This window comes from Lacerta agilis, chromosome 14 (assembly GCF_009819535.1).
Source record: "Lacerta agilis isolate rLacAgi1 chromosome 14, rLacAgi1.pri, whole genome shotgun sequence".
NCBI lineage: Eukaryota > Metazoa > Chordata > Lepidosauria > Squamata > Lacertidae > Lacerta > Lacerta agilis.
Window position 1 is genome coordinate 23,154,860 of NC_046325.1, and position 13,795 is coordinate 23,168,654.

General features: G+C 38.9%; 3 protein-coding genes across 3 annotated transcripts; all 3 read left to right on the forward strand.

The window, feature by feature from the left end:
• Nucleotides 1-538: 538 nt before the first annotated feature.
• Nucleotides 539-1,462, forward strand: LOC117057787 (olfactory receptor 5A2-like). Its single transcript, XM_033168627.1, has one exon. It carries the CDS (start codon nucleotides 539-541, stop codon nucleotides 1,460-1,462), a length of 924 nt encoding a protein of 307 aa, XP_033024518.1.
• A 3,864-nt stretch (nucleotides 1,463-5,326) lies between these two features.
• Nucleotides 5,327-6,259, forward strand: LOC117058878 (olfactory receptor 8S1-like). The gene has a single exon (XM_033170291.1). It carries the CDS (start codon nucleotides 5,327-5,329, stop codon nucleotides 6,257-6,259), a length of 933 nt encoding a protein of 310 aa, XP_033026182.1.
• A 4,573-nt stretch (nucleotides 6,260-10,832) lies between these two features.
• LOC117057788 (olfactory receptor 1052-like) lies at nucleotides 10,833-11,795 on the forward strand. Its single transcript, XM_033168628.1, has one exon. It carries the CDS (start codon nucleotides 10,839-10,841, stop codon nucleotides 11,793-11,795), a length of 957 nt encoding a protein of 318 aa, XP_033024519.1. The 5' UTR covers nucleotides 10,833-10,838.
• The last annotated feature ends 2,000 nt before the right edge of the window (nucleotides 11,796-13,795 follow it).

Sequence of the window (13,795 nt, forward strand, 5' to 3'; positions counted from 1 at the left end):
AGATATCTTGCCCAAGCAGATACAGTAACTCTATTTTTTCCTCTTAAGTTCTGCCTTGGATGAGATCTTCTCAGTTTGCTTCCCAATAATCATTAAATTTTCTCAATGTATGGAGTTCTTCAGCAGACATGGGCTCCACAAAACATATTTTTAAGTGGCATATGGCACCCGTGCAGAGTGTGAATGAATATGCTGATCTCCCCACATCATTTTTACCCCAGGTATAACTGATAGAAGTCTTAGTGTGGAGGGCATTCATTTCCTCAGCTTTCCTTCAGTATTTTGCCTTTTCAGAAACTTCCATAATCACTCTACAACAGTAGTTGAAGTTAAGCTTTGTAGCAACTCTATTACATTAAAAAAAAACCCAAAACGCTTTATAGTCTTGTTACTTTTGATATCAGTTGTGAGATTACATTCAAGCATAACCCCAGTCCAGATAAACCATTATTGTTTTTCTCTCGAGATGTTGATGTTTCTTTCTTTATAAAAACCTTTGGTCATTTTGTTTAGATGTGCATCCTTCAGATAACTTTCAATGGGAAACCAAACCAATGAATACTATTTTTCTCTTCTTGGCCTCTCCAACAACCTGCAGCTCCAGATTTTCTTATTTTTCCTTTTCTTGTTGATTTATCTGCTAACTCTGTTGGGGAACATAATAATCATGCTGCTTGTAAAGACCAGTCCACATCTTCAGAGTCCTATGTACTTCTTCTTGAGTTACCTCTCTTTCCTTGATGTGTGTTATTCAACTGTCACTGTCCCAAAGTTGTTGGAGATCATCATTGCCAAGCAGAAGACCATCTCTGTTGGTGGATGCTTCACTCAGGCATTCTTTATTTTGTTTTCGGCTACTGCTGAAGTTTTTATCCTCTCATCAATGGCTTATGACAGATACTGTGCTATATGTAAACCACTGCATTATGTGGAAATCATGAATGTGGCATTCTGCCGAAAGCTAGTGGCCAGTGCGTGGATTATTGGTTTTGTTTATGCACTTGCAAACACATTGCCACTGTTAAGGCTACAGTTCTGTGGCTCAAATAGCATAAATCATTTCAGTTGTGAGCTCCCTTCCATCCTTTCTCTCACCTGCAATGAACCTTTCTTGAATAAAATGCTGTTCTTCATTTCTGGGAGCATAGTTGGGCTTGTATCCCTGTTCCTCACTGTGCTGTCTTACATTCATATCATCTCCACCATACTGAGGATAAATTCATCTCAAGGGAGGCGTAAAGCTTTCTCTACCTGCAGCTCCCACCTCACTGTAGTCAGTCTCTTCTATGGAACAGGTTACTTCCGATATCTGAGGCCAAGCTCAGCTTCGTCAGTACTTTTGGATGTAATATTGTCCATAGAATACAGCATCCTTACCCCTTTGTTAAATCCCATCATCTACAGCCTGCAGAACAAGGAGGTGAAAGCAGTGCTTAGGAGGATATTGAGATTGAAACCTTGATATTCATTCCCAATTCAAATTAACAGAACAGTGTGTAATGAGAAGATCGTATGACCCCAATCTTTTATTTCATAAACCAGTTGATTCACATGGTTGTCAATAATTTCCCCTTCCATTACACTCCACAAACATTGCAAATTTTAGATGCACATATGCCCAGTTCTCTTTAGCTTTTCTCCATGCATCTGTAAAGCAAATAAGCAATCTCATGTCCACAAGGTCCACAAGGTTTGTATTCCAGCAGGTAAAGTGGAGCCCATCAACCAGATTCAGTTTAGTAGGGTCTCTTCATTGGTCTGGCTGATGGGGATTGCAAACATGTCAATGGTAATTATGCATTGCCCAGTACATGTCAGTCCACACTACATGATTGATGGGTTATGTTCAGCTTTACTCAGCTGTGGGCATCTATGACTGCTGGTTTTTTTAAGATGAGCTATATTTTATAGAATTTCTTATTTGAATTGGTTTCAGAGAGAGGATTTTATTATGTCATAGGCAATTTTCTTTTAATCTGTAAGCATGCCTGCCAACTCATTCACTTGCCAAAGTCAGAAGAGCCTATCTTTGGCACTCGAGCAGTAACATCATTGCTCCTGCTCTGAAAATTAGTTATGGAACTTCATTCCCCAGTGTCCTCCTTCTACTACATGACTGGTCAGCAACATATGCCCTTTTGGCACTAAAATGCATGGGGAAATACACAAACAACTACACAAAAAACATTCCTACCAAATTCTTAGCAGTTATATGATCAAAATTTACACCACCTGACTCTAAGGAAACAATTAGGCATTTCAGATAGGCAAATTAGGCCAAATATCTGCAAAACTTTACTGGGCATGGTTTAGTCAGAAGTAGTTTCTCAAAATACACACAAGAACTACTTTTATTTTTATTTTTTTCTAAGAACATTTTCTAACTGCTTGGAGCAGCTAGAAAGCACAACACTTGGAACACTCACTGAAACGGCATCTAAAACTGACCTGGAAGTGGTTGTACATTATGGTGAGTAAGCCCTTCTTTGTGCCCACTAAGGAAGCCCCTCTAAATCTACAAGGGATATTATTGTTAGTATTTTCCACTGCCACTATTACAGAGGGTCACGTGATTGGGTGATTTCATTTCTTAGCACTGTTTTTGTGAGCGGACAAACTTCCGCTCTTTGTTCTCAGTCCAGCAAAGGGCTAGAGAGGATGCGTGAGAAGGAGCTCACACAAAATGCAATGTTTCCTTTGTTTCTTTTGCTGTAAATAATAAAATACTTGATGCCACAATTCCTGCACAATTATGCTTTTGGTGACTCTGCTAATACACTTTATATCGTGCACATGTGTCTTGGATCTGTGCTGATGCTTTCTATGGCACCTCCCGTCAATTAAAATGGGGGGAGGGAGTATGTTTTGTAATAAAGTGTGATGATTTAAATACATTTTGAATTAACTTGACATTCCAGTTGCTCCCAACAGCTTGAAATTAGGATTGTTGTTGTTGTTGTTATGCCTGCTTCTTGGGAGAAAGCACAGCCTTTAATCCACCTAGAAAGTTACACAGACACAAAGAGAGAGACAGAGTGAAACAGTTAAAGAAATTCAGATTTCACAATAGTTATTTCCTAAAAACTGCAATGTAGACATGGAGCAGAGTGGGCTTTGCCAGTAGGCACATACCAAAATCGACACAAACTCAAGCAGATTCATTCTGCCCATTCCTGACTGAAAGGTGCACTTGCTGACAATATGGAGTAGAATATGTGGGCCTGGTCTGTCTCGTTGTAAGGCACCTCTATATTTAAAGGAGTCTATTACATCTTAATGTTCAGCTGACTTGTAAAACCTATAATAAATGTGTTGTTGTTGTTTTTTTGGAAGGAAGAACTAATACAGTTTTGTTTAATGAAAAATGCATCCCTGGAGAAAATCAGTTGGCAGGATAAATTTCATGGGATTAATTCCAGAAAAATTAACATGACATCACATCACCACCCTTTCTATACCACCTTGCTCACTTAAAAAAATGTGCAGTGCATAGGCAGAATGTACACTGAACAATAATTCAATAATTCCCTTTCAGTGTGCACAGCAAGGGCCCTGAAATATTTTTTTCTTTCTGTCACAGACGGAAACACTTTGAACAGCTAGATGTTGTTGGGACTCCAGATCCCATTTAGCCCCAGATGACAGGGGCCAAAGGTCATGAATTGAAAACCAGCAACTGGTTCCCCACTCATGATCTAAATGAGCAATATGATAATATGAGTGAACTTTATTTTCTTTGGGGATTTCACCAAGATTTGTTTCAAAGAATCATTTTTTAAAGTAATTGTAAAGTGGATGGAGATGTCTTTGAGATACAGCTCCAGTCAAAGCTAGGTGCAGTGGCAGTTGTTGCATATATGGATTACCCAGTAGCTATCAGGTAAGTGGCAATCTCTTTCTGATATTTATGAATAGTTTAATTCAGTGGGTTTTATGTCTCGGGTGATCTTAAATAGACAGTAACCAGTACATGCTATCCATTTGCCCGTTTATTCAATATTTTCCTTTAGATTCCAGTGTCTTGCACTTGGGAACACAAAATTACAGTAAATAACTGAGATTCACAAAGAAGCCGAAGATATTTGCTAGTCCTGTGACGACTCTTAGTACTTTCTAATCCTCCCAAATGTTTCAGCCATTTAAAAATTCTAGAAAATTGCATCAAAATTTCACCCTTAAAAAATGAAAAACGTAGGCTGTTCTAGTATATAAAAACCAGAAAGGACCAGTGTCTCCTATATTGGCTAAAAAGCTAAAAGCTCAGTGATAGAGCATCTGCTTTGCATGCAGAAAGTATCAAGTTAATCCCTTGTATTTCCAGGTCAGGCTAGACTTATTCTTTTCAGAAATTCTGGGGAGCCATTGCAAGTTAGTGTAGACAGGACCGAGCTAGATGGACCAATAAAGGACCAGTACCTAACCTAAAATCATGATCAACATATCCATAAATCTGAAAATGCATCTTTTTCATGTATGCCAGCAGAATTGAGATGACATTACTGGTCTTACCAAGTAGAAGTGGGTCTCAAAATTGAGATCGAACAGTTTTCACATTCAGAGCAGCATGCCTAAGTATGATCCATGAGGACAAATCTGGAAATGGAAGGGGGCTCACATGTTCTCAGAGTTGCTTCCTTTTTTATAGTAGGCAGATGTACAACAGGTCAAAGTTTACAACCACTGAATATGTGCTAGGAAATAGTTTGACAGTTTATAGTCTTGCTTTTCATGCACAAAAACCCCTATTTATTTTTTTTAAATCCCTCCCTTCCCACATTTAACATTCTGTCTGGAATTTAGAGTTTGGAATTACATGGCTTTGTGCCCAGTATGGAACTATTGGGTCAGTGGTCTCCCTTTTCCCTGTCAGGTGTGTAAAATGCTATGTGTGCACAGTTTGTTTTCTGTCCGTTCAGGTCAAATAAACCTCACCCCTCAACATTAAACATTAGCATGCATATTGACCTACACCTTAAAAAAAGAAAGAATATTGACATGGTTGCACAATGTGTGTGCATGCAATTTCCTTTTGTGCAGTGAGTGTGGAACTGCAAATGTGAAATCTCTACACAAACAATTAGCACTTGAATCAACAGTCTAGTTCTTGGCTGCATCAAAGCAATCATAACTACAGGTGTGTCCAGATAGGGATAGATCATACTGAATTCAGTGGAGCTTACTCCCAGGTAAGTAGGGTTAACAATTCAAAAAATACTTCCCCTACATTTATACTTTTATTAATAATTTTTCAGAGCTTTCTACAAATTGAATAAATTCTATTTCTTTTTTAATTTGTACAGATGTTAAGGCTTTTAAATTCATTGAGATGGAAAACCAAACTGCAATTACAGAGTTTATACTCTCAGGACTCTCCAGAGATCCACATCTTCAGGTGTTTCTCTTCTTGGTGTTCCTAACCATTTTTTTGGTAACATTGTTAGGAAATTCTGCAATCATGCTGGTGATCAGAACTGAGTGTAGCCTTCAAACACCCATGTTCTTCTTTCTTAGTCATTTAGCTTTTGTTGACATCTGCTATTCATCCGTCACTGTTCCCAAGATGTTGGAAAACATCATAGCAAAGCAGAAAACGATTTCCTGGGAAGGATGCATTGCACAGATCTTCTTCTTTTTCCAGGTTGCTTGTGCTGAAGTATTCATCCTCTCAGCAATGGCTTATGACCGATACATTGCTATATGTGATCCACTGCATTATACCACAATCATGAAAAAAGAAATCTGCAGACAACTAGTGGGTGGCTCTTGGGCTATGGGTACCTTCTATGCTGTGTTGAATGTTCCACCTTTGGTGAATTTGCATTTTTGCGGTAACAATATTATTGACCATTACAGCTGTGAGCTTCCTTCAGTCTTGGCCTTGGCTTGTACCCAGACCCTCATAAATTACATTGTTCTTCTTATCACTGTGTTGGTGTTTGGTCTTGGCTCCTTTCTCCTTACCCTCATCTCTTATGTTTACATTATTTCAACCATCGTGAAGATTCGCTCAGCAGAAAGCAGGCGTAAAGCCTTCTCCACTTGCAGCTCTCACCTCATTGTGGTGGGATTGTTTTACATTGCAGCTTTTTTCCGGTACATGAAGCCAAGTTCAGAATCACTCACCTACCTGGACAAATTAGTGTCGGTGCAGTACAGCATCTTAACTCCTATGTTAAACCCTCTCATTTACAGCTTGAAGAACAAGGATATCAAAGATGCTCTGCTGAAGAAGTTTGGAAAGTGTAAGTTTCTTCAATAAAATTAGACTCAACTCTAGAAAAGTGTACAGTGTCACAGGCTATCATTTAAAGTGGTGTACATGTGAATATATCCACCAAACATATTAAGGGCTAATGAGGAGAGCAGTTCCCTGTTTTTAAAATATCATACTTCCCTTGATGCTGGAGTTAGACTAAAAGAGACCCCAAAACAAAGCAGAGGCATAAGATTAGGATGAAAAAGACAGAACTGGAATCAATTTGCTTTTGTGGGGGAAAGAGACCAAGGGGATATTTAACTAATGGGGAATATGGAAGGGTTGTTTTTTTTCTTCTTAATGGAAATCTGGGGAGAGAAAATGAATGATATGAATCATATAGTAGAAATGGAGTGAAATTTGAGTTCTGTGTTTATGGTTTGGATCCACTGCCTTGCATTTAGCTTCTGTTCTGGTGGACATCTTCTGCCTTCATCTAGTCTAGCACTCTGAATCCAGCCAATGGTCATCCAGCCCAATGCCTCTTGGAAGCTCAAGAAGAAGGTGAGGAACCTGAACTTTTTCTGCAGCATCCAAGCCATATGCTTTAACAGCCACTGAACGTAAACATAGGAACGGGGAACCTGATTGGCCACTTGGGCTTGCGGTGATGTAAACAACTCTTGAAGGGCCAGAAGTTCCCTATTTGTGCATGAGGTTATTAGGAGTGAAGGTGCATTAGATGAAAAAGGAGATTTTATCCATATATTGCTGAGGAAATGTGTTGGAGGCATGCCTACAGTTAGGTAGGAATGGTGGGATTTGAAGCTAAGAATGGGCAGATTGTTGTAATCTCTATCACTTTCTTATGTGTTCATTCATAAATCCACACTTCCAGGATTGCTGAATTGATCACACCAATGTATCTGAAGCACCATGACACCTTCCACTCTCCCACTCACCTTCCCAGTACCCAGCAGAAACTGATATTCATAGGCTCTGAAGATAGCTGATATTAGCCAATATAGCGAATATTTGTTGATAGCTTCCACAAGTATTTAGAGTGACCTAACAGAGAAGCAACCCCCACATCATATAGCAGTGAAATTCCACTAGTTAAGTATGTATTGCTTGAAGACTACAATTTAGTGGTATATTGCCATTAAAATTCATAATGTGAACCCTAGTTCTAGTATTAGCATTATCGGCCACTAAAATTATTTTTTTATAAAACAAAATGCTATTTTGTGTCTGAATGACATATTTGTAGCACAGCTGTCATTTGTATTGTTATATGCTTGTTTGTTTGTTTAAACGGTGCTTAACTGGTGAATTGTAATAGCGATGAGTATATAGGGGTCTTCTTTGTTATATTTTAAGGGAGCTATTCCAATTTTGTTTGTTTGTTTGTTTTCAAAAGCTGTGCTGGATTTTAATGATTTACATTCTTGCTGGACTTAGTTTAACACATCTCTTACCATTAACAGGATGTTCAGGGTTGTTGTTGTTTTAAAATCATTATTGCTTATTTTTTGTAATTATAATTCTATTACTTTTACGTAATATTTGTTTAATGGCTTTTAAAATGATGTGTGTTTTTGTTATGTTTTTGTAAACCTGTTTGAAAGTGGGATATGATAGTGAACAAATAAATGTGCCTATTCACCAAAACAGTAGTAAAGTGATAAACATTTTAAAAACTTTTCCTGCATGATTCAATAAACTGCTGCTTGTAATCTATCTCCCTTTCAGAATTCTCACTGATGCCTGTTGCTTCACCTCCTGAATGGCAGGGTTGCCCTTGGATGAAATGTAAACTCTCTTTTACATTTGCCTTAGCTAAATTTCATACAGTTGCACCAGGAGTGCTCACACAATATATTAAACACATGATCAATCAGTGTTCTTGTGTACATGAATAGCTACAGTATTCAAATACAGTGGTACCTCAGTCTACAAACAGTCCTGTTAACGAACTATTCGGGCAACAAACTCTGCAAAAACAGAAGTAGGTGTTCCGGCTAGAGAACTTTGCCTCGGAAGCTGAATGGAAGTCGAACGGTGGAAGGGCACTGGCAGCGGGAGGCCTCAGTAGGGAAAGCGCACCTTGGTTTAAAAATGCTTTGGTTTAAGAATGGACTTCAGGAATGAATTAAGATAGTAGACCGAGGTACCACTGTATACAGTATGCCCCAAACCTGCTCCTTTATCTCATGAATTGTCATGTCAAATTGGAAGCCTACATCCTTCACTCTGTAACAAATAAACAAAAATATGGCAACAATATATTTACAGACATTCAAGTTGCCACAGTTTAGAATCACCATGCCAAATTGGGTGAAGGCACAACAAACTGAGCAATTACATACTCATTCAGAGGCACAAGAACCCTAATTGCCACAATTTGGAACCACCGTGCCAAACTGGTCCCAAGCTGCCCTCTGCATGTTGATTTATATTTGCCACCATGGCAGAAAAGCTTCTCCCACTAAAACAAAACAGAACAAAACTCACAGGCACAGAATGCACTACTGATGAATTTAATGATCCTCTTGGGATGAGTATTTCTATATAAGTTGCTACATTCCACACTGAAAAATATATCCTCCAGGGTTTGTTATAGCAAGTATAATAACATCATGGCAAACACTCCATTTGGTCTTAGTGAACAGGGGAACCATTCTTACTGACACATAAAAGGTACTTTTTCCAATGCATTCCCACCTTTTCAGTCAGGCAATTATATACAAAAGTTTGAGTCTCTGGTCCAAGGCAATGTCCTCCAGAAGCTTCTTGCATGTTTCTTGATTTCCTTTTCCCCTCTGTTTTTGCTGATCAGATTAGTTTTTCTTAGGCATTTTAAAAGAAAAAAGAAGAAATTAAAAGAAGAGATAAGTTTACATATGATTTCATTGTGTTTTAAGGCAGAAATCCTTGCTTATGTGAGAATGAGCAGGAGGGAAAGAAAAAAAACAGTGTTTGAAAGGTAGTTTTCATCATCAGTGCTACCAAATTACAAACATAAGGTTAAAAAAAGTAAGAAGTGGTCCCACAAATGCACATGTGGGTTAAATATGGGTTTCAGGTTTGAAAAGAATGAAGACTACTGTTCTAATCCACTCTTAATAGTAACGTGACATTTATCCCTTTTACATCTCTCTCTACTATATATGGAGTATTTGTTAGGAAGAAGAGTAGCCCTACTGTGGTGATGGTCTAAATTTTAGTTGCCATTAATTTCCTTGCATTTCACTCCATTCTGTGTAAGAAGGTGGCACTTGAAGGAGCACTTCTAAAGGCTGACTCATGCACACACTAAATATTGCCATATGATGATTTCTGCATATTCAGAGTGAGCAAACTGGCACAAATGGGAACCTTCAGAAGCAGAAATGAGATGCAATGTGATTGCCTGCTGATTTTATTATTGGCATGCAGCCCTTAAAGGGACAGATAGTCTGACAGGGAAAAGGTGGCAACCCTGGATGCTAAATTGCACCAAACAATTATTTAGTACAAGAGTTCTCAAAGTGTGGTTCATGAACCACAAGCTTTATTCAAGTTACCCTCAGGATGTCTGTAAAAATGCATTGGTCTGTGAGGCGGGGGGGGGGGAGGCTTGTGAGCCACTGATTCACTAAATCAGTTCATTTTTTGTTAATCTTCAGCCCTTATGGAAGACAAACAAAACAGAGAAGTTTGTTCTAGCAGACTTTTAGAAACTGGTGAATAAGGTTGAGAAATGTTGAAAGACAGCAACTTCCCAATCTTGATGATAGCAGCTGCTCTTGTGATCAGATCAGTTAGGCTTTAACCAAAGATCCATATTATGGGTTTGAATATGAAATGGTGCTCCCAGCATATTGAGGAAATTTTAATACTATTTATTAAAATGTGTTATTTATTATATAAGAACATCTCATTTTCATAAGCTTTCTAACATTGATTACAGGCAAGTAAAAGGCTGAAATGTCATGCATAGCTTGCATGGAATTATGCCCCACTGAGCCCAGCTGGACTTCATTTTAAGGAAACATGAACTGGATTGGGCTACAATGGCTGTTGGTTAATTTTGCTGTCTGGTCTATGACCACAATAATGATATATTGATTGGTTGGTTGGTTTCAATGATGCAGAAAAATTGAGCATGGACATTGACTTTTCAGTGGAGGTTAAAGCTGCTCAACATAGACTGAATCCAGCACTTAATTGATATAAGTTTTTAGAATTATGGCTCCCATCTCAACAACAGTTCCGATGCTTTAGTCTACTATTCAGGAACAATAGAAGAAGAAGAAGAAGAAGAAGAAGAAGAAGAAGAAGAAGAAGAAGAAGAAGAAGAAGAAGAAGAGGAGTTTGGATTTGATATCCCGCTTTTCACTACCCGAAGGAGTCTCAAAGCGGCTAACATTCTCCTTTCCCTTCCTCCCCCACAACAAACACTCTGTGAGGTGAGTGGGGCTGAGAGACCTCAAAAAAGTGTGACTGGCCCAAGGTCACCCAGCAGCTGCATGTGGAGGAGCGGAGACACGAACCCGGTTCCCCAGATTACGAGTCTACCACTCTTAACCACTACAGCACAACTTTGCTGCAATCAGATGTTTGTTTGTTTTTTGCAGATTACATTTTTGTTGGAAAGGAAATGGAAAATCAAACTACTGTGACATATTTTCTTCTTGTGGGATTTTCTTATAGTTTTCCAGTCCGTATTTGCCTCTTCTTGGTGTTTTTACTCATGTATGCAATAACTTTGGTAGGGAACATGATCATCATGGTGGTAATAAAGAAAGACAGTAATTTACAGAGCCCTATGTACCTCTTCCTAAGTCAACTGTCTTTTCTGGATATTTGCTACTCTTCAGTCACGGTGCCTAAGGTTCTCCTGAATTTATTCCACAGCCAAAGAATTTCTTACAGTACCTGCATCATGCAAATGTTTTTCATCATCCAGACAGGATGTACTGAAATCTTCCTTCTTACAGCAATGGCTTATGACCGATATGCTGCCATATGCAAGCCACTTCATTATGTTGAAACTATGAACATACCATTCTGTAAGCTGCTGGTGGGAGGTGCATGGGCAATAGGTTTTGTACATGCATTGATTAATACATTTCCTGTTCTGAAGCTAGTGTTCTGTGGTCCAAACACTATCAGGCATTTCAGCTGTGAACTCCCATCTCTCTTGGCCTTATCTTGCACAGAAACCTTTGTGAATGTGTTAACATCCTTAATTACAAGTAGTGCAGTAGTGCTTTCATCAGTCTTTGTCATGCTGGTGTCATATACCTACATAGTGTCTATGGTCCTGAAGCTTAATTCAGCAGAAGCTAAAAGAAAAACATTGTCTACCTGCAGTTCCCATCTCATTGTTGTCATTTTATTTTATGGCACTGCCTGCTTTAGGTATTTGAGGCCAAATTCAGCCTCTTCTGTACTACTGGATGAACTCTTTTCCACCCAATATAGCATTTCAACCCCCATGCTGAACCCCATTATTTACAGTCTGAAAACCAAAGAAGTGAAAGAAGCCATCAAGAAACTGATGGGGTACAAACAAGTGATAACCTCCTGCTGTATAAAATGGTTAAAAAAATAAGAAAATCAAAACAGTCACATATAGCAGACAATGCAAAAATTGGTCATGTGGGTATAGAATTACTTGTATTTATTGGAATTACCTTTCTGTGGTCATTTAAACTATAATAAAGCAATGCTGATTATTTCTGAATCAATTTTCATCTCTCTAATTTGCAATAAGATTTCTGTCTGTCTGTCTGTTTCTCATAAAAGAGTAACACCCAATAATATGTGTATAAAATCTGAACATTTCCCGATCAATCATAATATTTGAAGGACCACCTGTTTCCATATTAATGTGCCTATATATTAAGAACTTAATGTTGCAATTATGAACACATTTACTTGTGAACTCAATTGAATTTACTTTTGAATAGGCACATTTGTGCAGGATTGTGTTGTCAATGGAGGTCTTCTATGGGTGGCTATGCCCCATCTGAAGTGAGATGTTTTGTTTCCAGAAAGAGATCCTTCTCAGTGGTGATGTCTCAGTTGTTGAAAGTTCTCCCAAAGGAATTTTCCTTATTACTCAATTGACTGTCCTTTCAACACCAAAGTCCTTCTTAGTTTCTATGGATCTTTTTGATTGCAATTGTAGTCCTTCTGGATGTTTTATGCTGCCTTTATGATAATGTTGTATTACAATTGACCTTGTTATTATTTTATTCTATACATAAACCACTCTGTTTATATAACCTTATAATAAAAAACATATTTAGGATAATAAATAATAATAAATACCTTAAAATGGACCATGCATTCTTTAGCTTTATCCTATTTATGGTTGCAATCATTATTTTTCAACTTTGCTAACAATAATGCAGATTACATTAGTGAAATGAATGGGACTTCCAATCCGGAGCCGCCATGGTGAACAGCAGTTCCCATGTTAGTGGATGCTGGGTGTGCAGATAATTAAGGATAATTTGAGAGTAATTATCCTTGCAAGCCCCCCCCCCCCGGTCAGGGGTGGGTGAGCTCTCACTTGCAGATCATCCAATACCTGCTTCCCATTTCTCCGGTGCAGGGCTGGGGACGCAGAGTGCTTAGCACTGCACATATCGGTAACTCTCCAACACAGTCACCATGAGCAGTGGTTCCTCTGTTTTTTTAAGATAGATATGAATTTGGACTTAAAAAACAGACATGTTCTGGAAGAAGGAGACAAGATAACCTGCTAAATGAATCAGCCACTGAGTGCCAAGGTCTTCATCTGGAGAGGACTATCATGGTAACCGGATTGGAAGGTGGGTGGAGGGAAGCCTTAGTTTTTCCTCTATACATGCACCACATTGTTTTATGATTTGGCAATCCTTCACTGAAGAAAGAAAAGTAATTTCCAATGGAGTATAATTATTAATGGATTGCAATTAGTAATGGAATGCAAAAGGGAATCAACAAAACCAGAGCCGTCTCATCCATAGAGGCCGGTGGCGCGGCGCGCCAGAGCGCCGGGCACCCCAGGGGCACCCCCGCGAGCCCGCCGGCATACCGGGCTCCCCCTCCCCAACCCGCTGTGGCGTTCACCCACACTTCGGATTGGCATAGAAGGTGTTAAAAGGAAATAACCAGTAAGAACCTTGAGGGGGCGGAGTTATGTGGGCTATATAAACCCCTCCCGGGGAAGGAAAGGGGTTCTTTAGTTCTTTAGTTCTTTAGTTCTTAGTTCTTTAGGTCTTGGGTTCTGAGGTCTTTTGGTTCTTTAGTCTTGTCTTTAGTCTTTAGGCTTGTCTTTGCCTAGGGGGCTTGTTGTGGGTATTGAGAGCCTGGTAGAAGGGTGGCAAGGGAAGGAGTAGGAGCAGGGGTGGGAGAATTTGTTGGGCACTGTTGTTAACAAGAACACAACCAAGAAAGTACTGTTTATTCAGAAACCACATGCTTATGTACTAAACTTCAAATAAAACAGTTTTGTTCCAATATTCTCCTTGACTGAACTGAGTGAAGTAAATACCAGACAAACTGGTTGGTGGCAGCGGTTAATTAATAAAGTGGTGAGTGCAGGTATCAACGGACCGTTAA

Bases quoted from the DNA above. Each gene is read 5' to 3' on its own strand.
- LOC117057787 (XM_033168627.1), top strand. From the start codon at position 539: ATGGGAAACCAAACCAATGAATACTATTTTTCTCTTCTTGGCCTCTCC.
- LOC117058878 (XM_033170291.1), top strand. From the start codon at position 5,327: ATGGAAAACCAAACTGCAATTACAGAGTTTATACTCTCAGGACTCTCC.
- LOC117057788 (XM_033168628.1), top strand. From the start codon at position 10,839: ATGGAAAATCAAACTACTGTGACATATTTTCTTCTTGTGGGATTTTCT.